At 42.3% G+C, this 25,536-nt stretch overlaps 1 protein-coding gene across 1 annotated transcript in view; it reads left to right on the top strand.

Annotated features, from left to right (window-relative positions):
• The window catches only part of NUAK1 (NUAK family kinase 1), a 46,280-nt gene extending 29,124 nt beyond the window's left edge, over positions 1-17,156 (top strand). Inside the window, exons 3-7 of the mRNA XM_010221131.2 lie at positions 5,404-5,555; positions 6,630-6,695; positions 14,043-14,162; positions 14,449-14,581; positions 15,656-17,156. Coding sequence (XP_010219433.2) covers positions 5,404-5,555; positions 6,630-6,695; positions 14,043-14,162; positions 14,449-14,581; positions 15,656-16,806 — 1,622 coding nt within the window. The 3' untranslated portion in view covers positions 16,807-17,156. The remainder of the gene's footprint in view (positions 1-5,403; positions 5,556-6,629; positions 6,696-14,042; positions 14,163-14,448; positions 14,582-15,655) is intronic.
• The last annotated feature ends 8,380 nt before the right edge of the window (positions 17,157-25,536 follow it).

Genomic DNA, 25,536 nt, shown 5'->3' with positions numbered 1-25,536 from the left:
AAAATTTAAAAATACAGTTCTGAAGTATTTTTACATCAAGGGCCTACAAACCTTTCCAAGTATTTATGAACACAGAAGAAGCACAGGACAGAAATTCTAACACAAAGAAATGCTTTTCAGCATTCTGATGTCTTTTTGAAGAATAATTTGTGCATTATTACACAATTGAGGTAATTGGGTCATACATGACTTTTCTGAATGAAAAGGTTATTCTAGTCTGCATTTCTAAAATTAAAAACAAACTTGCTTGTTCTTTTGATTTGGCTGACCTTTAATAAAAGAGCATTTTGTAGCAATGGAAAGGTACTCCTGTCTGCGGCTGTTAGGAGAGTAATAAAAATACCGCTGAATGGAAAGACACCAGATGGAAGGAATGTCAACATACTGGAACTAATTTAGGAGATTGCTCTGATAGAGAGCAAAGGCATGAGGAGAATTCAAATGGTTCCAATGCAAAGAGATTGGCCGCCCCTCTTAAACTAACAAACTAAAATTCTTACCCCAGGGTTACATGTAAACCAAATGGAACCAGCCCACGAGGAGGTAGTCCATTAAGGAGGAAAAAAAATCCAAGCCCCCCTGCCTTCAGTCTGCTTTTAGCATCATGGAAGCTTGAAGGAAGGGAACAAGAATTTCATTTTGCCTTTTAAATGTGCTGGTGAATAAGTCCAAAGTGAACTATGGTAACAGAGGTATGTCCACTGTACCACAAAATCTTTGTGATTGATCTTTGTAGTGTGTCTGTGTGTGTTTTCAAAACTTTTAACCTAAATTTCATCTTCAGAAGCATTTAAGACAAATACTGGGTATGCTCATCCTGTGTCAAATTTGTCCTGTGGAGTTTCAGCGGAGATGACTCCTATGTAGCTACGGGGAAGTATTTAGCAACAGAGTTGAAAGGAAAAGAAGAACACTGATCGAAGAGAGGTCTCTACACTACCACTGCTATTTGGAATATGTAAAGCTGTAGATAGAAACTGAGCTCATCATTTCATGGCCTCTAAATATAGATAAGGAGAGAGATTTATATCCAAAAATTATTACTGTAGTAGAACAGACTGTGAAAGAGACTGATTGTTGCTGTTACAAAATGTACTTTGTCTCAGATATGTCTCTGGTAGCAAGAAGTTTCTCCCCAGTTTCACATTTGTATTCTTCAATGAGCTCTGAAGCCAAACAGATTTGGTTTCAATTATGTGTTTCTTTATATAAACAAATTACGTTACATTGAAGAGGAGAAATTAAAGAAAAGCTGTAAGGAATCTTTACTCGACCACTAGAACCGAAGCACCCTTTGCTGACTGTGCAGAGCTCTGCTCTTAGCTGCTGATACGGCTCTTTGGGATGGATGGAGATTTGAAGTAAAGTTCATAGCCCGTGGGAAAATACTTCTTCTGTGCAATGCCTTGAGCCATGCCTTAGTATCCTACTCTTGCCCATGTCCTGTGGATACGGTCACCTTGTTCTCATACCCTGTGCTAGGTCTTGTTGCTCCTTGTTCCCCAGTTTCTGATGTGCTTTCACAGTGCTGTCCCTTCTTCCTCCTCGGTGATCAGATGGAAGGGTACCAGTCTCCGAAGCCAGTCAGTCTTTCATTCCATGTTGCAACCAGTACATTACACCACTTGACCACGACAGCCCAGATGGTTCATCAGCCCTTCCACCCCGTCAAGGTCCTGCTGCAGCTCTCAGCTTAATGCAGCTTGCAGAGTGGCGCAGACGGTGTGACACACAGCTTGGAGCAAGTGTTTCCTCTGCTGCCTTCCCCTCTAATATGTGGAGCCTGCCTCATCTCTTGATTTTTGCTTGACAGATCATCTCTCCTCCTACCACCTGGCTGGGTGTTGATGCTAACAGTTCTCCATTTATTTTATTATTTGGTCAGCTCTGTTTGCAGAGTTATCGATGCTTTGAAAGAAGCAAGAGCAGCCCCACCTTTCTTATACATGCCGCCCCTTGACCTTCATGAGGGGTTGAGGTGTGTTGAAGGCAGACTGTTATGATGTCCCTCCACTAGCAAGCTGTGAAGCATTCCTGGGGCGGAATTCCTGCTCTGTAATGGGAAGGCTGCAGCCAAGGCTCAGGCTCTCTTCGAGATGGGAGCGAGGTGTGGAATGAATATGCACTAGGATGGCAGATAATAAATCATACGCAACGAAAACAAAGAGTGAACAAAGCGGTCCCAGAAGCTGTATAGAGGCAATCCGTCCATCATCAGCCCCCAGGCTACAACCCAGGTGTTAACAGGGCAGTATATTTATTATCTCATTATTATTTGCAATGAGTAAAGATCCAACCTTTAATTAATGCCCTCCTCTTTTCCCCCAACCACTGGCCACAAGGCTTTCTTGGAGCCTATGTTTATAAAACTACATACTGTGTTCAAAAGGAAAATTTGGACGTGTCTGTATGAAACCTGCCTGGCATCCTAGCTGCTGCTGTGAATATTTGGCTGATGTTCTGAGAATTGCCAAAATACCATTTTGTCACTGCCTGGTTGTTTTGACCGCTGAATTCCCTTTTAAGTGTGTGTGTGCTCCCTGTTGCCTTTGCACTCCCTCCTCAGTGACATTTCCCATTTAAGAGATTTTTCTCTTCTGTTCCGTTCCCTTTCAGGAGAATAGTAGCCACACACCCTCTTGTGAGATTCAGCTAACTGGATCGGTATGCTCTAAACTGAAATGTTTTAGCTGTTAAAAAAAAAAAAATCATTCCATCTCTCTGAATGCAAAGATCCTCCCTGTGCCGTTTTGTCCATGGTGAAGAGTTAGTGGATGTTCAGTTCTGTAATTCTTCAGCTATGATCATGCCGAGGCTACGTGCGTAGAGTTATGCAGGGTAGCTGTCTCGGGGTAGTGTCCTTGTGATAATGCTCCCTCAGGAGGAAGGAGGACGTGCAGGTGATGAGGTGCTTCAATTCTCATTGTTTCTATTGCATTTTTGTTATCTATTAAATCAAAATTCAGAACAGTGATCGATCATTTCCTAAATTCAATCTTAAGATATTTTCTCAATTTGCTGGAGGGCCAAAAAAGAGCATTTGAAATGGGAAATAGCTTTAAATGAATGTTCCTCCAACCAAGCTCTCCCTGCTTCATTTCTGTGTAAATGTAGGAAAACATTTCTGGATCAGGCCTGTTACTGATTTGGCACATTTTAGTCCAGAGAAATTTGATATCAGAATTTAACAGTTTGGAATGTTAAGGAGGGCTTGAGAAAGCTCACCCAGCTGAGCAATGAAGAAAAAATTCAAGGAACACTTGAAGGCACTGGAGGAAGGCCTGTTGTAGGAGAATGTCATTGCTGCAAGCAACAGTAAACACTTTCTATGGCACCAGCAGCCAGGAGATGGCAGTGGGAAGGGCCAGGGCCCCCTTTCCATGATCTGTGCCCCTCTGGCAAGGCACATGCCCTCCTGAGAGCAGGATAGTCCCTACCTGGTGTCATTGGGAATATCTGTGAGATACCATTGAGGTCAATGTGGCTACTTTACTTACCGTGAATGATTTCATAATCCCTAACTCATTGAATCATTTTTTTTTTAATTGCATCTCTTGGATAAAATAATTTTTAGTGATTGATAAATAGTAATAAAACTATTCATTTTTCCCTTCCTAAGCACCTCTGTAGTTAGCAACCCTCTCAAAGCTTAGACATGCCTTGTGTACACTGCTGCTGCATCGGGAACACATCACAACACTTCTGCGTATGACACAGGGTATATTCAGTTTTTCCCAGGGAATATCAATCTGTCGTTCTTGGAGAGGATGCTGTGAGTATAATCCATCCAGAGACAGCTCTTCCAGTTTCCGAAGCTTATTGTTACTGAGGATGCACATAGGATGTAATCACTGGCAGGAGTGTATGCTTCAGGATACAGTAAGGCCAGCAGACGAGCAAGCGGCCAATTTTATCTGGCTCTTACTCCCCTTTTTATCAGAGCTGCTTGGCTGGGGTTCAGGGGTGTCAGAGGGAACTGTGGAGGCTTTGGCTTGTAGAACGGAGTGCCGAAGTGTCAGAGGACATGAAACAAAACCTGAGAGCAGCAAATATCTATGTGTTGAGAGGGACAGCTTTGTATTTCACTGCAAAAGCTAAACGTTCTTTATTTATATATTTTTAAACAGTAATGACTACTGGCTGAGCTTAGGTAAAGAGATATTGGAAGACATCGCTCTGGTAGGGCTGGTTAAAACTAGCATCCGTTTGTAATAACCTCTATAACCTTAAGAATCTGCAGAAGCTTCGTTGCCAGTGTGACCTGGCTTCATCAGGCTGCTGCCGTAGAATAAAAGAGAAAGACAACCACTGTGTTTTACTGTGAACAATTGTTACTTATGGCAGGTGCAGGAAGTTTCCAGTAAATTGCAGAGAATTTTCAGTGTCACAAAGAAAAAGGTATTTCACAGCCAGTGCATCTGGCAGTTTGAGACTACTCGTGGCCCGTTTTGCCAACCTAAGTGTTTAGCTAGCTGCAAATCCCAGTAGAACCCTTGACAGCATGTGGCACAAAGTACCCGATGCCCCCAAGGAGCAGTCAGGTTGTGACGTGTATTAAGTGAATGTTCCTTGCGCTCTTTACGTGGGAGTTGCGCATTGCTGTTGGCTTTGCGCAAGTGGCAAAGGCCATAGCTACAGCGTGCAAGGAAACATGAGGCAGCAGCACCCGATCTGGTGAGTACCCTGCGCCGTGGGGAGATAACGAAGCTAAAGGGCAGCTTGGTGCACATGATAGGGTGCAGAGCCGTGCTGACAAGAGGCTGGATGCAGCCTTTGGGTCCAGGTTGGAGCACTGGCTCAGGCCGGTGCCCGCCGTGCTCTCGTGGACTTGTGCCCAAGGAGGACATGGGCATCAAGGCTTCTGTTGTTTTTGAGGGAAGGCGAAAGCAAACCAGCAGGCATTCTGGATCAGCTAAATGGCTATTCTGTATCAGCCAGCCCTTGAAGACGGAGGTTATTGTTTCTTTATTAAGCCTTCTCAGATGATGCGTTAGCTTTCGATTCCTGTAACCCCAAAAGGGCTGCTGGTAATAGACAGTGGGAGACAGGATTTGAATGCGGATGTCGCTGGCACAAGAGCCCATCTCACCCCATTCTGATCAAGTTGACTTTTCTACCCTATGACTCCATGTTGTAATAGCGAGGTCCTTCTTTCAGCTAGCTGTGTGACGATAAAGTAGTCACAACTTCCTTCTCTTATCTCGTAATCTCCTAAAGTTCTTCTTCTGGAAAAGATTAATATTGGAACTTCCTTTTTTTTTCGACTTGGTAGTGCATCTCTGCGGACTGCAGTGATGACATGGCTTATTTTAGTCATTCTAATTCTTCTCCCACTAAAGTATCCATTTTTAAACGTACTGGATCGACTGTTTTCTTTTTTTATTTTCTTTTTAACCTGCACAGTGTTTGAAAATAAGGATAAGATTGTGATCATCATGGAGTACGCGAGTAAAGGAGAGTTGTATGATTACATCAGCGAGAGGCGGCGCTTGAGTGAGAGAGAGACAAGACACTTCTTTCGACAGATAGTCTCTGCTGTACATTACTGCCACAAGGTGAGCAAAGGATTCAATATTAAAAAAGCTTCTTCGAAGACTGTCTCGTGTCTTATATATTTGAAAGCATGACTGAGGCAACATCAGTCACTATTAAGTGTGACAGCATGTGATTGTATCAGTACAACAGGAGCTCTTGAGGCAAGCTGCTGACAGCACTTCGTTTCTTGCTTCTAAAGACTGGGAATAATTTGCTGTGCTGTGGCATATACCAGCAACTCCCTTACACTAGCCTTGCATCCCATTTTTGTTTTGGAAGTTATTCTCTTGACATAACAAAATGATTGACATCATTAACAAAAAAGGACACCCCATAGTAATTCTAGAACATTAATGCTTTTGATACATTCAAGTAAATTATAGTTTTCAATGTGAATATGCAAGTACACAGCTTTAAATAAAATACATAAAAAAACCTTTTATCCTTGCTTGTGAACCAGTTGCATAGAGAGAGACTTGCATGTGGCTAAAGGCAATGAGCAGCTAACAGTTTCTTATTTCAATTCTCAAACATTTTAATCACCACTTGGATTCTGATATGCAAGGGAGGTTTGCAAAGTCCTCATTGCATAGTGCTGAAAAACTGTAGTGGCCTTATCCGCACAGTTAATTATTTTCTGAATTTCTATAAAGAAGGCTCTGACCTAAACCGAGCCTGTGAGTTTCCATCCCTAACATTTACAGTCTTTTAGGATTATAACTCCCCTGATCCAAGCGGCTGCACATTGGAGGAACGAGAACTTTTGTAAGGACTAACGTCATTGACAGATATTGTTTTCTGGTGCCTGGGAAGAATATATTGCTTTCACACAGTGGGGGTAGGATACGAGTTGGAATTAAGTTCCGAAAAGAATCCCCCTGCTGTTTTACAGGCTTTGTGGGAGGACAGATTCCAGTCATTCTTCCCTTAACCACACACCAAGTGACTAATACATCTCCTGTCACTAGTCACTGGGCCATGAGTGTTATGACAGTGAAATCAGCCCTGAAATGTAGATGCAAAGACCACCCTGCCAGTTCACCTTTAATTTGTCCAATATTTTCTCATGTTCTTGTGTTTTTTCCTCATTTCAGAATGGTGTTGTCCACAGGGACCTAAAACTGGAAAACATCCTTCTTGATGACAATTTTAACATTAAGGTAAGATTTGTTCTCTCAGCTTCTCTGAATGGATTTACATGTTTTGTAGCACTTTTATCTAATGTATTAGAGAAAAAAAAACAGTGTTATGGCAACAGCTACTAAGCAACAGATCTGGCAAGAGACTCTGAGGTTTGGAGCTTGAGGAAAGAGGTAGGCATAAATGCTAAATGAATCCTTGTGTGATGTGGAGAAGTAGACCCTGTCCTGCCACGCAAGGGCCATGATTCCTAAAGAAATATCTATTTATTGGTAGGAAACAACACATTTCGTGCAGTATCAGGTTTGTTTTATAAGTGGTATTGTTGCTGGCTATTGCTGAGGCTAGAAAAAACTCTCCTGTCTACAGGGCTCAAGTGCCTCCTACAGAACACTCTGAATGTCCTTTTGATCATGTCTGGAAAATAAGCAAATAGAGTTTCAAAATAAACCTAGTAAAGCACATGTGCTTCATTAGGAAATGGCCTTGGAACTCCAGACACAAACGTATACTTTGGATGGTGATGTCAGTGATGTCATTTCCATGTCATTTCTCCCCAGTGAAAGCATGGGAATGACCTTCTTTTTCCCCTTTTCATCTTTTCTTTTCCTAATAGCTGTAATCAAAGATAAATAATGCAGAGATTACTGAAGTTGCCAGGTGGCTGAACCTGTTTCACTTTCCACTTCGTTCCTGCCTGGGCAGCTTGATGGTCGGGCCCAAGGATCGATAGACAAACAAGCACAGGGAGGGATGGAGAAGTTTCTCCCAATTCCTGGGCCCCCTTGCTTAATTACCAAAGCAAAGCAATGAAGGAACTGTCTCTGCAGGCAAGCTTCTAAATAGCCTGGGTTTCAATTTGGTCTCTACTGAAAGTCATAAGGCTGCATGTGCTGCTTTTGGGGTTTTACACTGGCAAGATTGTCTTAATTTTAAGCTGATGTGCAATGGAAATGGAAAGTAACATATGGGAGCTGCCATCTGTGTAGAACTGATGACAGAAGCTAACTGGATCAACCAGTGGATTAGAGACACGTAAACATGTGGTCTCTAAAAATAGGCCCTTGCAGAAGACACATCCTCTGCAATACTTGGACATTTTGCTGTTACGATCCAGTGTTAGAATGAGCCTCTCCACTTCTGTTCCAGAAGTATCGCTAGCTGCAGTAGCCTCAACTGTTTTCAGCAGTGCTGAAAACCAAACGTCGCCTTTCTAGGGCATTGTATACAAAGCAGACTTCCGCAGGCAGGATGACCTTTCTTTCCACATTACGCACCAAACTATCTTCCCAGCTAATCAGAGTACTCTTGAGAGAAAAGAAGAATTTGGGGAATTTGCTAACCGTGGTGATGTGGACCTCAGAAGTGTAGACATCATATGCAAAACCAATCACTTTCCCAAGACTCCAGGGAGCTGCGCTTTGTCCAAAGACTCAGTCCTTCTCTTGTGTCTTTCGTGTGAGAGCCTAATCTTTGTGTTGGGGAGAGTGTGGGGAAGGGGCAGGGACAGTTAGGCAGGGACTAGCTTCCTATTTATATCCAGACCATTTAGGTGACAAGGGGCTTCAGAACTACTGATGTATTTCAGCTGTAATAGTGGCTGGCACTACTGGGAAAAGATGGCCAGGTACAAGGAAAAAATGTTTGCTGCAACATGCAAGCTCTTCACTCACCTACTGGTTGTTGCAAGAAAAAAAAAAGCCTTTTTTTCCCCTTTTTTATTTTTTTTTTAATTTTTTGTGGTGAGGGGTCTAGACTAGTGTCTATGTCCAACCTACTAAAACTAGTATTCTCTTGGTTACTTCAGAGGTACCAAGCTTTTCCATCTGGATCCTACGTATTTTAAGTACTGCAGCCGTCTTTTGAAGTAAATGCAGTACTCAAGAAATACATGAAGACATTTTGCTAGCTGCAACTGCCCACATACCCTCCAGTAACTTGGACTCATCTTTTTCTTGAAGGTTTGCCTTTACTGAACTGAGTTGTTTCTAAGCTGCCATGGAGGTATTTAGCCTGATTCCAGCCTTTCCTCAGTGACTATTTGCAGTCACTATTCTCAGTTACTGCAAACTGCAAGGCATGCCTATGAGTGGGCAAGAAATCCATCCTGAGCATGGGTATATGCACACAGGTGGCTGCAAGCTGTCTTGCTGTCTGCCAGTAACTATCTCCACGAAGGGTCTCATGAATCTGAAACTTGGGAAACAGTTTGTATTTCATACATCTTACTAGCAATGTCACTAAAATTGGAATTACTTCGAGAGAGGACTTTTTATGTTGCATTTCTTTTTTTTCACCTTTCCTACTACATGACTAAGATCGGTCCTAGTTACTTGATGTTAAACATACTGACGCTATCATCTGCTTTGATACTGAAGCTGTGAATGGATCGTTATGGTTTCAGTGTTACTTATATAGAATTTTATTTTCCACTCTTTCTTTGTTTCACTGAACAATAACTGTTGGCAAGGAAACACATATGGAGCTGTAAACTATTTATTAGCAGTTGAGTAAATCTATCAGGTCCTGATTCAGGAAGTATTTCTATATAGTTTATTCAGGCACAAAAGAAGAAATATGCAATTTAGGGTTTGCCATGGATGGTTGCCTTCAAATAGTCAGTGGAAGATATTTTCTAGAAATTGAGTGATAATTGTATCTGTACTTCCCCAGACCTGTATTTATATTTCATTCAGGAGACTACAAAGCACTTACAAATTTCACAGATTGATTTTAAGAATGTAAAAATGAAAGGAATCCCTTTGTCCACGTGTGCAACATGTAATTAAATACATATTTTGGAAGAAGCTAGTGAGCTACACATTATGATTTACACAAGCATGCCATAGTAATATAAGAAAAAATCCCTATTAAAAAAATAATATGTATATATATAAATATAGATATATATATGGCAACTCAAGAAATACATGAAGAAATTCTGTTAGCTGCAACTTCCCACATCCCCTCCAATGCTATATATACATATCTGTCTGTCTACCTACCTATCTATCAATCAACTTAAACAGTACTTTCAGAACAGAATATAAAGAGGAAATAAATTATTATCTCAACTAAAATGGTCCGTGAACCAGCTGATAAAATACAATGGTAATTTTGGAACCATTCTTAAATTTTAGTTCATTAAAGATAGGTCATGAGACAGATGAGTGGTGTATGGATACATAATAAGCTTTTTTTTTCGTTTAAATGGTGAACAAAAATCTCTGGATGTGTTATGTGTTGAAGCACCACAACTAGAAAATAACAATGGCTGCAGGTGACAAAAAAATTAAAAGTTATGAAGAGTTCTGCAGGTCCCCCAGGCCACAGCAGGAGGATGATTAGGGGAAGCTGAACTGTGTATTATGTTTTCAAGGGACTGGGTGTCCTCATGGTAGTATTTCCTGCAAACTATTATTTAATAGTCTATTGCACTAAATGCAGCAAGCACAAATAAATAAAATGACTTTTAAGCACCATGAGACTGAATATGCACACAGATCAGCTGGGTACAAGGAGTTCAGCCAGCCAGGTCGTCGAAGAGGCCCTTGTCCTTCTCCCCAGACCTACACCCAGGTATGCAACAGGAACTCCCCGGCTGAGTGTTTCTCCTGGGAACCAGTCTATCTGTCAAAGTCAATAGTGAAGCAGGATTCTAAAACTAAACCTTCCCTGGACACGGCCAACTCCCAGAGCAGAAAAAAATTATTTACTTTCTTGCCTTATTTGTAGTGAGACATACTTAAATATTTAAATAACGTGGTGATGAAATTAGGGACTTTGCCACATGTACAAGCCTTTCCTTCCTCATATCCACATGCCAACGACTAGTTGCACAGATCAGCTTAAAATTACTCCGTGCTACTTTGATCTCCCTCTGCTTTCTCCTTTCTACTCTCCAGCTCTAGATGATTTGGAGCTGCCCCCTCTGCTTGTCGTGGATTCCCATGGGCAGATGCAGCTGCTGCCCCAACAGCGCAGCAGCAAAGCAGTCTCCCCCTGACATGTTTGTGCCATCAAGAGGATGTCACCTTTCCTAATCCTAACGCAGCAGCACGTGGGCAGCGCTAGATGGAGAGCAGGGCTAAAGCAACCATAAAGCATCTAAAAAGCTCCTCTGACCTGGGCAGTTAGGAGGTTATATGCAGGAAGAATTTCACACCAACTTTAGGCATGTGCCTTTGGTGGTCTTAAAAGTCTGCTGATGGTACCATCTTCTCACCATTAGTTTTAAAGAGACAGAGGGTGCTATTTTTTGCATCATTGTAGATGTGAATTTACTCAAATGGCAGCGGGGTGAGGGTACAAATTCCCCCCACTAACTCATACCTACTGCTGTTTAGCACAACGAGGGTGGATGGGTCCCAGTGCAACCTCGCAGCTCCTTTCTGGTACCAAAATACTGTGCACAGTTTGCTGGAGAGAAATTGCTGCCCAATGCAGCAGCCAGATGCTCAGTGCCTCTCTCAGGCTTATCCAAGTGCCGTGTCTGTCCCCATGCCACAGCCACCCCCAGGGGATGCCACTGTCATGTAGCCTGGCACAGGGAAGAGAAAATCTCCCCGTTCGTGGTAGGGCTATGGGGGCTTCTGGACTGGGAATCACACCTAAAAGAGAGGCCCAGCACAGCTTGAACTAAACTACGTGATCCATCCTGGAGTGATAGAAGGAGAGAAAAATGCAGGGAGAGTAGTAACACAATCCTGCTAACTCTGCTTTCTCTTGAGCTGGTAAGGGGACACCAATCAGACTAACCCCTAAACACCCACGAGGGTTTCATATATACAGAGTAAGTATATGTAGCTGGGATTTACTTTCCTGGAAGTCTCATCGACTACGCACAAGTTTCGTTTGCTTTGAGAGACCTAGTTATTTGTCTTTTTGGAAGTACAAAGAGCCAGATTCTTAAGCAGTGTAAAATTGGCAATTTCCATGAGTGCAAGCTTCACAGAATGTATAGTCCACACTTAAGCAGCAAAATTACATTGGATTTATCATAGCTAACAGTAAATATGAAACATTGCACCTCCTGAAGTGAAGGGAATAAACTCCACTTCCCAGCTCCTCCTAATTTAGGAAGTTTTTTGACTTGATGCCTTCGTTCCATTAAAGTGCCAAGAACATGAAGTAATGTTGGCTTCTATTAATCTTGTTTTGGGGGGGCATGACAGTTTTAATGGGAAAAGCTGATAAACATCAGTCTGTGAGTATGGGAGTGGACTGTAACATAAATACTCCTTTCCTGAATGGTCAAAATGAAAACATGAATGTCCAAGTCTGAGAGTTTCTTAGTATGAAGAATGGTATGTGTATCTCTATATATATTCATGCACATCTACATGCATTTTATACATTCCATGGTGTTAAGGAAATATATTTTCTTAAGAAGCATACTGTGCAGTGTTTGCCCCCGTCTTAGCTGCATCCTGAACTAAAATTAAATTCAATAACCAGCAAGTTTTAGCACTGAAACGATCCCATTCTTCCCCTGATTGACAGGGCACACTTCATAAGACTTAAAACCAACTTCCTGCAAGCCAGTCTGGGTGACTTGATAAGAAAGTGGAATTTAGGGCAATTAAGTGCAATCTGAGCCATGAGAATATGTTTGCAGACTGCAATAGTACACCAGCTGTTTTCAATGACATTCCAGCCATACAATGAAGATTTTACAAACCACATTTATTTAAGGGTTGAATTTTCTGCCCTGGGTTGATAATACCCTATTTGGGGGATTGAATAAATTCAAACTATGAATGGATCATGCTGAGATGAATTAACATTCATGAGCAGGGATCAGCTGCTCTTTGTGCTGGACGAGTCCAAATTCTCAGAGGAACACCTGCAAATACAGGGCATCAAAATAAGAGAGTGTGATACACAAAATCTCACATTGTCTTTGTGACTTTAAACAATATGTGGATTTTTATAACATAGAAAATATATATATGTATATATCTTGATATGTTAGGGTAAAAGAAAGGAAATCTGGATTTTATGTCCATACCTCACTGACTTTTTTAAAAAATTTTTGGTCCTGACTGTCATTTTTTTGGGGTAGTTGCAGGAGTTTGGTTGGTTAATAGAAACAAAGCTTTTATGTCTCCCAAGAGTTTGCTACATCTTGCAGGTTGAAAGGTATTAGCAGCAATGATGATATATGTTTCAAAAAGCCAGGAGTGAATGGTGCTGTTGGTAAATCCCTTCCCTTTCTGATCACTTTGTCTTTTCCTGACTTTTCTGTTGGGATACCACTTAATCAGTACTTTTTGCTGGGTTTTAATTTCTTTCTGGTACAAAAGACTTGAAGAAGGTGGAGAAAACCTATTAAAAAATTCTGTCTCTTATAGCTACAAATTGATAATACTTATTTTATGCATGTGCTTTGTATCTTTTATGTATGTCTTACGTCAATAGTGAGCAGTAATAAAAATATCTTTTTGAAAACAGAGATGTTTTCATTTTAAACAAGATAAAAATTGAGATTCACTGCCTTATGCTAGAGAAACAAAGGAAATACAAAGGTTGTGGGAGTATTTAGAGTTGCCATCCTTAGCCTTTGTTTTATAAGAACAAGAGCAGAGAATTGAAGTAAACAAACTATTTGGACTTAATCCCTCAATTCCTATATGGGCAAAATTCCCAACAGTCTCAAGGGAGTTTTACTTGTGTTGGGAAAGCCGGATTTGGGCCCATTGTTTCCAGTTAGGAACCGGACTTGTGTTTATTATCTTGTGATAGACATCTTGTTTGTTTAACAACTCAAATTCCTCGGTGTGGTGTCCCTGAATCTGGAACAGTTAGTGAGTAACTCTCTCTCTCGCTTTTTTTCCTAGCGGAGTTAAATTCCAAGTGATTTTAAAAGTCCCTTTCTTCTGTAATCTTGAGCTTAAGTTTTCTGTGACACTCCAGCCTCACTCTTCCTGCTGAGTTTAAAGGTCTTGGTTCTAGGCTTGCATGCACAAGAACATACATTGCTTTCCCTTGGTATTAATGATCATACACGGTGAACAGGCCCAGTGCCTTCTAGAAAAAGATTTTCTCTGCTAATATGTGCACTTCACCCTGGACAGCTGATGTGTATGCAGTTAATCAGCAACCTGGCTATGAATAGAACCCAAGTGTCCCTGTTCTTAATCTGGAGGATTTAACCTGGGGATATTTCCCTTTCTCTAGAATATTGTTAGAGAGAAATGTCATAAAATCGCTTAAATAAAAAGGCCAGGGAAGCAACTTGAGAGGTTATCCAAGTCAAGGTTCCTGCCCTACAGCATGATCCAGTGTAACTCTTTCCTGATAAAGAATTTTCTATTAAATTAAACTATTGTTAATGCTACAGAAGCCTTGTGTAATTGTCTTTGCAGATTGCTGATTTTGGACTCTCCAACCTTTATCACAAAGACAAGTTTCTTCAGACCTTTTGTGGGAGCCCCCTGTATGCTTCTCCTGAAATAGTCAATGGACGACCTTACCGAGGCCCAGAGGTAAGAAGGACAAGATTTCTGCCGGCGCTATGAGGATAGCTTGCCTTTCATTACATGCCTTATGCTACTACTGTTGCACATGTGGGCTAGAGTGCTTCTTGCTCGTATTGGTAGTTCTCAAGCTGCCTTTATTTGCTTTGATTTACTTTGGTTTGTCAGATGCTGGATTCCCGGGTGCCGCAAGTAAGCGCAGCTGGCCTTGATGCTGCTATGGCAGTGCTAATAGTTTGGAAGATGGTGGGGATCAGCTTTCCTGGCTTTTACATGCATTGTCTCTGTATTTCAGGTCGACAGCTGGGCCCTTGGTGTATTGCTTTACACTCTGGTTTATGGAACGATGCCCTTTGACGGCTTTGATCACAAAAATCTCATCAGGCAGATCAGCAGTGGAGAATATCGTGAGCCAACACAGACCTCAGGTATACAAAAAGAGTGAGGGTAATGTACTGAGCTGACAAGAGTTCAGACTGGAGGGTTTACCCTGCCTCTTTTAACGTGTTTTGGTGTCATGTTAGAATGACAAAGAAAAAAATTCTCTAATTCCCTTACTGCCTTCATCTGCTATCAATTCCCATCTGGGTACAGCATTTACCAAAAGCCCTTTTGAAATGAAAGTTTTATAGCAGATATAGATTTTATTGCCTTGGGGAAGCTTTAACAGGCTCTTTTAACTAGATCTATGACAGTGGAAATCTGTTAGCTATTGCAAGTGGAATTGTTCAGACAAGCTGTAAACTGATACAACATAGTGGTACAGATCAGTCCTCTAACTACATTGTGGTATATCACAAGCAGAGAGAAGATGAATGGTCAGAAGGAAGCAGTCTGTTATCCAAGAAGCCAGTCCAAAATCTAAATTAGATACCACTATTTTCACAGTTATTTCTACTTTGGGGGTAATACATTTATTAGATACCTGACAGGAAATCATCAGCAAAGTCCAGCTCATTGTTTAGAATGACTCCTTCCAGCTTTAAGCATCTGTGTATATATTATTATGCTTAACTGGATATTTATCCTTCATCATCTTTTTTGCCACCTCTTTCTATTTTCTCCTTCCTGGTTGTTCTCTTTACAAAAATATTCCTTTAAAATATACATAAGGTGATAATATGTAGATCATGTAAAATACACCAATTCCCCTTTGTTTTACTCCCAGTTTTATGATAAGCAGAGTTGATAGAAAGGTCAGTGACTTCCTCTTCCATACTTCAGTATTATGGAGCTATTCACTGATTTAACAGTACAAATATTAATTGCTTTGATAACACGGTGTACATTTCCCTGGGTGGTTCATATTCTTCTGATAAGAAATAATATCCAAATGTATTTCCCAAAGTTGATGGCCAGAGCCTTGCTGCCTTTCACTTCTCCTGTGGCGAGAAGCATTATTTTTGTTCACTTGCGTATTGTCTTCACATTTCCATTTTAAACTGACGAAAGCCAACAGCAGCTACATTCTAAATATTTTATAATCCATTCTTTGTCCACAGATGCTCGTGGTCTTATTAGATGGATGCTGATGGTGAACCCTGAGCGCCGAGCAACCATTGAAGACATTGCCAATCACTGGTGGGTCAACTGGGGCTACAAGAGTAGTGTTTGTGACTGTGATGCTATGAGGGACTCTGAGTCCCCGCTGCTGGCAAGGTTCATTGATTGGCATCACCGTTCCACTGGCCTCCAACCAGAGACTGATACCAAAATTAAGTGCCTTTCTAAGCCCAAAGGTCCTGAAGTCACATTAGAGAGACAAAGGTCTCTGAAAAAATCAAAAAAGGAAAATGACATTGCACAGTCCATCCAGGAAGGAGGAGCTGAAAATGCATCTAAACCCATCTCCAAGAGACCCAAAGGCATCCTGAAGAAAAGGAGCAACAGTGAACATCGATCTCACAGTGCAGGATTCATTGAAGGAGTGGTCAACCCAGTGTTACCTTCTGCTTTTAAGTTAGAGCAAGAGTTGTGTAGAACTGGTGTAGCCATTAAAAGTGTTGTGGAGGGAGAGGTAGCAGGCAAATATGGCACTAAGCAGTCTTCATTAATGCCAAAAAAAGGAATCTTAAAGAAGACTCAGCAGAGAGAGTCCGGCTACTACTCTTCTCCAGAACGAAGTGAATCTTCTGAGCTCTTGGACAATAATGAGGAGACAGTAAACAGTGACACTTCTCCAGGTGTCACAGAGCCATCCAGAAATGGGTCTTTTAGCCACTCTTGCAGGCGTAAGGGCATCTTGAAACATAACAGCAAGTATTCTACAAGCCCTGAAGCTGCTTTGATCAGCCCTGATACACCAACACTGGACGCAATGGAAGCAGTGGTCCTGCCCGGGGATGGGCTACCTCGAAGTTACAGTCGCCCTTCCAGTGTCATTAGTGATGACAGTATTTTGTCCAGTGACTCCTTTGATTTGCTGGATTTGCATGAGAATAGACCAAACAGACAGAGGATAAGGAGCTGTGTCTCTGCCGAAAATTTCCTGCAGATCCAAGACTTCGAAGGACTTCAGAACCGCCCACGGCCACAGTATCTAAAACGTTATCGCAACCGTCTGGGAGACAGCAGTTTTTCCCTCCTCACAGACATGGATGATGTGACTCAGGTCTACAAGAAAGCCCTAGAGATCTGCAACAAGCTCAACTAGCAGAGAGAAGATAGAAAGGGATCGAGAGGAGTTGCTCTGTGTACCTTTATGTTGGAGTCAGCCAGGTTACTGTTTTGGTGACAATGGTAGGTTTTCCTTCAAAGGGCCTGACTGTGCCTACATAGCTGGACTCCTAGCAAAGTGTAAAATAAACCCAAAGGCATCTCACACTTCTCTGGTTTTGTTTCCTCAAACTGTTAGCTAGCTACCCAGAGAAAACCTGTGGTCTTTTAAATGTGATGAAAGAATGTCAGGATCTAGCAAGCAGAAGCATTGACATCTAAGTCAAGTTAGATAAAATTCAAACTGGAAGTGAGGCACAAACATTTTGAGTAGTTCATGATTAATATTAGGTCAGTTGTATCAAGAGGTAGATCAGTTCTATCAAGAGATGAGCTGAATTCTTCAAGTCAGTTTTGAAAATTCATGTCTTTTAGAAAGAGAGCCTTTGTTTCCTCATTAAGTTACTCATCTGGGGCACAGAAATTGCACACTGAGAATCTTTGGTATGTGGTATGCAGGAGACGAGGCTAGATGATCACCACGGTGAGATGGTCTTCTAGCAGGAAGACCTGAGAGCCTCTGAACCCATTCTGGGACAGACAATTTGAGGATCACCTCAGTACAGCCTTGTGTGATGTACAGGGATGGCAGTGGGGCTAGGCATTCACATTTGGTTCTTCCCACAGGCACTGCTTGTAACTGAGCAGGAGGCCCTCAAATCTCTTCCGACTAGTACTCCTAGCAACCAGAAATGCAATCACAGAAATGATAATGGGAAGGGAAAGGACATGGATGTTATAAAAAACTTTTAAAAGCATTTCAATCTGTATGTTTAACTTGTGACTTTTTCCAAATTGCCAGCCACCCCATGAATGCCCAGAGAAAGGTAGATCTAACAGACTGTCTTAAGGGTTAAACTAATCTTGCAATCTAGAGTTCAGTCACTGTCAGAAAATGATGCCACCTTGCTATTAGTTTGTAGTGTTTGAAGGTGACAGGTAGTTTGCTATCAGAAAGTTAGCTAAGGAAAAGGTTGTAGCATGTAGGAAGTGGATAGAGGTCAGAAAGTTGGTGGGAATGTGCCTTTCTCCAAATGAAGTAAGTTGTTTCTAGGTAGGTAGTAATGGAGCAGAAAGAATTGAATGATGAAATGATAATAGTAGATTTGATTACAGGGTTAGTGTAAAAATGCAGGCCTCTATTTACAGTGTAGCTGGTACTGCATATGTGATAATATCAATTTGAAAAAAAAAAAGAGAAGGATATGTGTTTGTGTATGTGCATTCTGAGACATATCAATGTCTAGACTCAAGGCTTCAACTCCCATAAAGGTACCACATGGGTCTACTGGATTACCTGAATGTAAGCCTGTGTTAGAGAGGCACTGTGCGTTTGACAGGCCTGGGCAAACTGGAATCTCAAGGCCCATTTCAGTCTCATGTACTGAGCACACAGCCCTTGGCTTTCTTGGAGATGCCCTTATGTGGCAGAGCCCGGCAGCTCGGAAGTAGGTGCGTGCACACACACCTGGAACACGGGAGCATGCGGCAAACTCGGTTCTCATTCCAACCTCGTAACTACAATAAAAAGCAGAATTTGGCCCTCTGTGTCCAAAATCCTGGAGATCATGAAGAATGGGAATTGAGTTCCGTTGGGAATTCTTGGAGAATCAAGAATAACTCATAGATGACTGAAGGCTGGGGCAGGGAGCGCTTTCGCTTCTTGTTTCCCAACTTGCAGGTTTCTTACTTGGTGTGTCATGGTACCTAAGTATGCCAGCTGCTCCTGAAAATTGACTGGAAAGTCCAGTGTAAAGAGGAACGAACTGCAGTTTCCTCCGTCAGCTCATCTGACTCTACGGAGAGCCTTTCCTCATTACTCTGAACCAAATTTGGCCCTGGAGTAGGTGGCATCAGTATCCATGAATCCTATGAGAGATGTGCTCTCAGGCAGGCAAGTGAAATTTGGCTCACTGTTCATTTGCTTGGGAAGGGCAACTTCAGGTCATTTCTCTGTCCACCCTTCTGTGATGCTCACGTGTCCTGTCTTCTCACAGGGCCTTTACGTGCTCTTCTAGCCCACCTGGAAGCAATACCCTGTTTTGCAGTGTATTCAGTTAAGAAGTTTGTTGTGCTGCATTGCAAACAACTTGACGCAGTTTCCAGTTCACACTGATTGACACCTTCCTTGCAGATCTGGGGCTAAACCTTGAATGGATGTTATAGGTTTCAAGATGAAGGGAACTCAACGGCTGTTGCAGGGAACTGGGAAACACTCTGAAGGCTCATCCCTACCTAGGCTTTTGCCCAGGCCTGCTTCCTTGTGTTCAAATGTGAATGAATGAGTGAACTGCTTGCTGCCAAACTGGAAATATTACGTAGGGATTTACTGGCATGTTACTGGCATGTTACATGTTTACCAGCATGTTATCATTCCTAGAAGAGAAGAAAAAAAAAAAAAACTTGACTGCACATTGTTATTATTAGTGTTGTGATTTTTATTTAATTTTTTTGTAATACAAAGTTGACTTTTTTATTTGAATTTGTCTTTTTTATTTATTGGTCTGAAAGCCATTTCAAAGGTATAATAATATATTTGGTGTAATTTAATTGGTGCAACATTATTTTACAGCTCCGGCCAAAATTGGTGTTATTTTTGTTTTGTTTTTTTTTCCCAATCCTTGGTTGGTTTGAGCTCTTCAAGGCACACAGGGGAAAACGCTGGATAATCACCCAAAGTGTTTGTATTTTTAATCTGATACTGTTTTTTATTAAATAAAACGAAATTAATGTAACTGTGAAGACTCTCTCTCTTTCCTTTTTCTCTGCACATCAGCATAAGCTGAGGCCAAACAGTAATGAACTTGTCATGCAGAAATACAGCAGCATCTCAGCAAATTGCACAGAGTTGTTTATGCAAAAGTTCTTGGCTCCTTTGCGCATTTGAGTATAATGTGGGTGGCCACGGAGCCTCCTTGCTATGAGCGATCTGGCACTGCGAAACCACCAAAGCTTTCAGCTATGTGAATGTTTCATGGAGAAAAACAGCTGACTGGGGTTTCTCTCTGGGAAATTAATGAGATCTGTGGGCCAGGTGTGCTCAAGGTGGGACAGAGATTTGCCATCTGCCTGGCAAATGGTCCCAGCACAGCTCCTTCGTAGCCCGAAGGCTGCTGCTACAGCCCTTTCCTCTCTCTGCTGAGGAGAAGGACAGGAATGACCAATTTTAATGGTCCTGTTGGTGTAACTGAGGAGTTGTTTGGGCAAAGGACTAGGGGCCATCTCAGATGCAGCATGGTTTGAATCAGATGGCTTTTAGCAATCAGAATAACCAGATGATGGGAGGCAAAAAAGAGCCAGTTTTCCTATCTTGGAGTGCCCTTGATCACCAGAAGGCTTTAGATGGCTTTTCTTGGAAAATGGATGGGTATCATAAAGGTAACTGGGTGCTAGACCTGCTCTTTGTGCTAGAAACCTGTTTGAATACAGGGAACTGTTGGCAGTGTCCTAGGCCTGCTTCTGAGCAAGGCACCATTGAACATCACCCTTGATTCGGGCAGCCAGGATACCTGTGGTGTGCATTTCTTCTGCTTTCTACATTGCAGGAGGTTTGGATTAGGATCCAAGGGTTGGAAACCATGCAAAATAGGCTTTCATTTTTTATTATTTTTTTTTCTAATTCCGTTCCCTCTTTTGGGCTTTTTAAAGCAAGGAACCATAGCTGTAGGCGCTATGTTTATTTAGCATCAGCACTTAACCACCCCTGGGAATAGAGGGAAGATGCAAATGATGCAGAAAGGCAAACAGCCATTAATATGCTGTAAAGGGAAGGATTAGCTGCTGTGTGCTAATAGACTCAGAAAGTGAGCACGTGTGTTCTTGTCGCTGAGGTGAGCAAGGTCTAACTGTGTGGGTGCTGCATGGTGGAAAATGTAAATCAAGTCTCTTCTGCAATAGCAATTAGGAAACTTTTTTTTTTTTTTTAAACACATACTAGGAAAAAAGGAAGGTGAGGGCAAACAATTCATTTTGTGTTATTTTAGAAAGAGTGACTTTTACAAAGAAAATCCTGGATGGCTGGATAGAGCGCATGTGTATGGGAAGCCCTGAGCTGTAATCGTGTGCGTGTTTATCCATCTGTGTGGGCATGCGGTTCTGGGAGGTGGTGGAAAGTCGGAGTCAAATTTTCCTGTTTAGTAAAGGAAATCAAGGCAGGGCGCTATGCCCTGCTCCAAGCAACCAGACCTGGTGTTCCTTTATGCCTGTTCCGCAGGGATTCCCGTGTTCCTCGGGAAATCGCCTAAATTGTACGTGTTGGGCAAGACGGGAGCGAAGAAGCAAGGGAAGAGCCTGAGACCTTTGAATATAGCGACCAAGCAGTATGTTCTCACTGCAGCCACAAACACCCTCGGCCCTTCATGACTCTTCTTTACCTTGAAAAGTTGGCGAACGCAAATGCTGATTCTCAAAAATTAACAGTCTCACATAATTTGCCAGAATAATGGCAGAAATTATTGTATGGTGAGCGATGCTGCCATATGGCAATAGAGCACTTAGAGACCAACGCGGGAACTTGCAGGGCAGACTCATGCTCAACCTGAAGCCTCCAACCCCAAATTGCCCATGCTAGGGGAGAGGATTTGTGCCCGGACAGTGAGGGGCAGCTCTCTCTGGAGCTGTCGCAGCCTTTAGGGAGCAGTACTGCTGGCAAGAGGAACAAAACTCAGAGCAAACTAAGATAGCAGTTTTTCTGGGCACAGAAAGTCTCATTTATATTTGATTTGTATCTCTTCTCACAGGTCAGCCTGGTCTCTAATAGAGACTTCATGCACAGTGACATTAAGGTGAAGGTATGGCTTTTTGGGGTATTACATGGTAAACATATTTACAGACACATTTGCTAGTGAGTCCATAAGCAGGTTCATAAACTTTGCAAGACCAGAATGTGAATTATAACTACAGGGTAAGTCATAACCTGCCCAGTGAAGGGAGAAATTCAATTCCAATGTAATTCTGGTGTGTATGAGAAGCTTATCCATTTAGTCAGGCATTTATCTTGGTGATTTACATCTCATTTTAATGAGATACTTCTAGAGACAAAACTTCAGAAAATGCACTTACTAAGCCAACAGAAAACTTGATGTAGGTCAGCATGAGCCCAGGCTCTCTGGTACTTATCCCAGGGTAGCTGGTTTTAGGATTTCAACCCAAAGTTCTACCACAGGAGAGAACAAGTCATATTTCCCCTGGACTGATGATATTTAGTATTCAATGAGGGCTTTTTTTTATTAGTATTGTTGTCTGGTGGAACTGTCTCTTTTTCCTTGCCAAACCAAGTCATCTTTCTCATGAAAGACTGAATAATTTGGCTGGAGAAACAACTTTGTTGGATAGATCATCTGAGCATTTTGTTTCTGGCTATCTATCTCTAGCCCTTCCCCCCCACCTCAGATTCCCTGGAATTTCATCAGTGCAGAAAAACCTTTGATCATCTGGCCATGCAGAACTCAGTGCTTTTAAGGCCATGATACATATTTGCACAGATGCTTAAGGTTTTTGGAAAAAAAAAAAAAAACATTTTAAAAGGCAATTTTATGCAACACGGGAAGTCTCCTCCTCATGCCCGGCCTATCTGCTGGTCTTAGGATCCCCACTGAGAAGTGTGGCAAGCCCGGCTTCACAAAGGGATTAGATGGGCAAAGTCATAAAACCAGCTGCGGCTGGTGGCCGTAGGTAGTCTTGCTGCTCTGGTTATCACCTAAGCACCTTTTGTGCAGCCAGGCAGCACTGCCATGAGTTCAGCAGCACGGGGTTTAGATGCTGAGCACCGCTGCACATGAGGCCTGGGCCTTCTCAAGAGGGGCATCCAGAACTCCAACCTCTGCTATGAGAGTCTACGCTGTAATGTTGGCATCAGCGAGCTTGGATTTTTCTTTTTCTTTTCTTCCCCATTCATTTTATCATATCTATTTCACACCAATGATCTCTCTCTCTCTCATTTGCCGTTCTGTTTAGTTTCACATCATAGGCATTACCCCGGTCAGCATCGTGCACTGAATTTCACTCATTAGATGTTTTGGTCACCACGGCTTTGGCGTTGACCCTCTGCTGAAGGCTATTCAGATCACTGGCCTAAGGCACCTTCCTGTTCTGTGCGATGGCTCCAGTTCTAGGGCTTTTTAATAGATCATTTTTATTCCTTGAGGTTGACTTAGGGGAGGGAAACAGCAAAGGAGACCTTGAGCTAACAGCAGATGGCTTTGTGAAAAAGACAGCACCATGTAGCAACAATGGAAAAGGACAAATGGGTTAGACCAACTGAATATAAATCAGTAGAAACTGTGATGAGATTATACAGTACCCAGCAGGAATCCACTCACTCAGAAAACTGTGCTCCTTTCATGCATTGGGAAGATACTGTTGTGCTTAGCACAGAATAAGTAAGGAGCAGCTGTAGACCTGGCTGAAAAGCAAAGTAGGAGGGAGAGTTTGTACTGTTGTTCTGCATGATACAGTTTATTAACAGACCCCTCCAACATTCAGCCTTGGAGATAATAGGACAAGACATACTTTAAATAGAACCAAAGAGAAAATAAATTTAAAACAGATGCTAGGAAGTATGTAAATATATGTTTACATTTACATATAAAGCCCTAACTGCCTGCCAAGTGAGATTGCTAGAGCTAGAGTGCATGTCATCATTCCGGCTGCACGGGGATTTATCAAAAATATTTCTTTATATGTTTCTCCAAGCTCCGTTGTTCTCCTCAGCTGCACGTCCCAGAGCCTGACAGTTTAATTAAAAGTTTTCCTCAGATGAGGAATCTGCAGTCTGCAAAGAGAGGGTTGATAAGCGTCTGCATAACCCGGGGCCCACAAGGAACGTTCAGCTCTGGTCCTTAGAGCCCCGAGGGTAGTCACAGAATCACAGAATGGCCCCAATAGTTAGGCCCTGAGAAGCAGATCCCCAAACAGCGCAACATGATGCTGACCCAACTAAGAGGAACATCTAGCCTTAAAAAGAAGATCACAGTTTTTACCACTATGATACTCTGATTAGGTTCAGTGGGAATAGCTTCAAGTCCTAAATGCCGATCATTTCCTGTATGAAAGGTTCCAGATTTCAAAAGCTGTTTTATAAATGTCTGTTTCTGGGAAGCCAGTTTGAGATGCCTCAGCGCAATCTTAGATGACCACTTTCAGCTCCCCACACCTTCAGCTGGAGCTGCAGTCACTTGGTGCTTATGTTGTCCCTGCTTCCAAGATTTGGGGGAATTACGCAGTCCTTCACATGAAACAGGATTAATCATTACTGGATTTCCATCCATTACTGCATGTTTTTGATTTGGTGAGATTGAATGGCTCAGAGTACTGCTCAGAGGACAGAAAACTGGCCAGCATTTGAGCCTGCAGATGAAATGCTTGCAAAGCTCCCAGCAGCCCCAAACTTCTGTTACAATTTCATTAGTCTCCCGTCTCCCAAAGGAGATGAAATGGTGCCTTTGGTCAAGTTTCTGATGTGGTTTTAACCCACAGTATTCCAGTAGGATGCAACCATTAGAGGCAACGGCGTATAGATCAATCCATGCCTCGATGGACATGGAACTTGCCCTCCCTTGGCATTAGTAGACGTGATACAAACAGCTCAGCTATTGCATGAACATTGTCACCTGGCCTGACTGCAACGTCCAGGCTTCTTGTTATAGTCCTTTTTCACCAGACCAAAAATGTTATTTTCTGAAAAGTACCGAATTAAAGCTCAGATCTAGCAATGACTTAGGTACCTCTCTTTACAATATACTGAGACTCAGTAGTATGGCTTATAGAAACAATTAGACTACTGACAACTACAAAAAATGAGGAAGAATGGAGGCTACATTTCATCTCAATGAAGAAAAAAATGGACCATCTTTTCTTGCAGTTGAGGTATGTGCATAAACTGTGGTTTTTTTCTGTCTTCCATTCTAAAGTCAGAGCAGATTCCCTCTCCTATAGCAAATAAAGGTGGTTAGGTGGGCTCATAGAAATACCTGCAAGTTTGCATTGTGACTATTGCCTCAGAACTACAAAACTGCATGCAGGGCAGGATCCTGCTTGATACAGCCAGGGGTCAAGCTCTTTGAGCCCTGGTACAAAGACAACTGCAGCATGAGAGAGGGACCAGAGCCCATAATGTGCTTGAATAGGGCTCTCAGGGACCTCCTTTGTCAAAGTTGTGCTGTGCAAAGAAAGGAAGATTTGCCTATTCTTCTCTCTGACACAAGCACACTCTCCCCCCTGCCACGGGGACCACCCCTAGAACTCCTGCAAAAAATGCAGGTTGTGGAAGAACCAGATTGCTTCCAACAACGGAAAAGTCATTTGTAGCAGCACACTCACTAAACCTTAGTTAAAACTCTGCACTCGTTCCACCAGCAAGTTATCATCTCACTTGTCTTTTGGCGAAGCTGGCACTGCCTGGGACAGGATCTCCCTCCTCTGGTTTTTAGGCATCCTCTCCCTGAGGCACTTTTCTTGGAGAAGCACTGGTCAAAAGCTGAAGCAAGATCCTCCAGTCCGGGCCAAGATGTTCGCTTCAGGCTGAGGAATGAAAAACAAAATACATGACATCTTTGACCAGTCACAGCTTTTCCACACCTCTGCTGAGCACTGCAGAGCTAGGAGGGAATCCCTTGTGAACAATTGCTCCTATGAAAAGAAATATTGTGAAGCCACACCAACTAAACAG

Source organism: Tinamus guttatus, unplaced genomic scaffold, assembly GCF_059628265.1.
Source record: "Tinamus guttatus ecotype Peru unplaced genomic scaffold, ASM5962826v1 Tinamus_guttatus_pri_ptg000125l, whole genome shotgun sequence".
Classification (NCBI taxonomy): Eukaryota; Metazoa; Chordata; class Aves; order Tinamiformes; family Tinamidae; genus Tinamus; species Tinamus guttatus.
The sequence above is the reverse complement of the archived record's forward strand: the minus strand, read 5'-3'. Positions and strand labels throughout refer to the sequence as shown.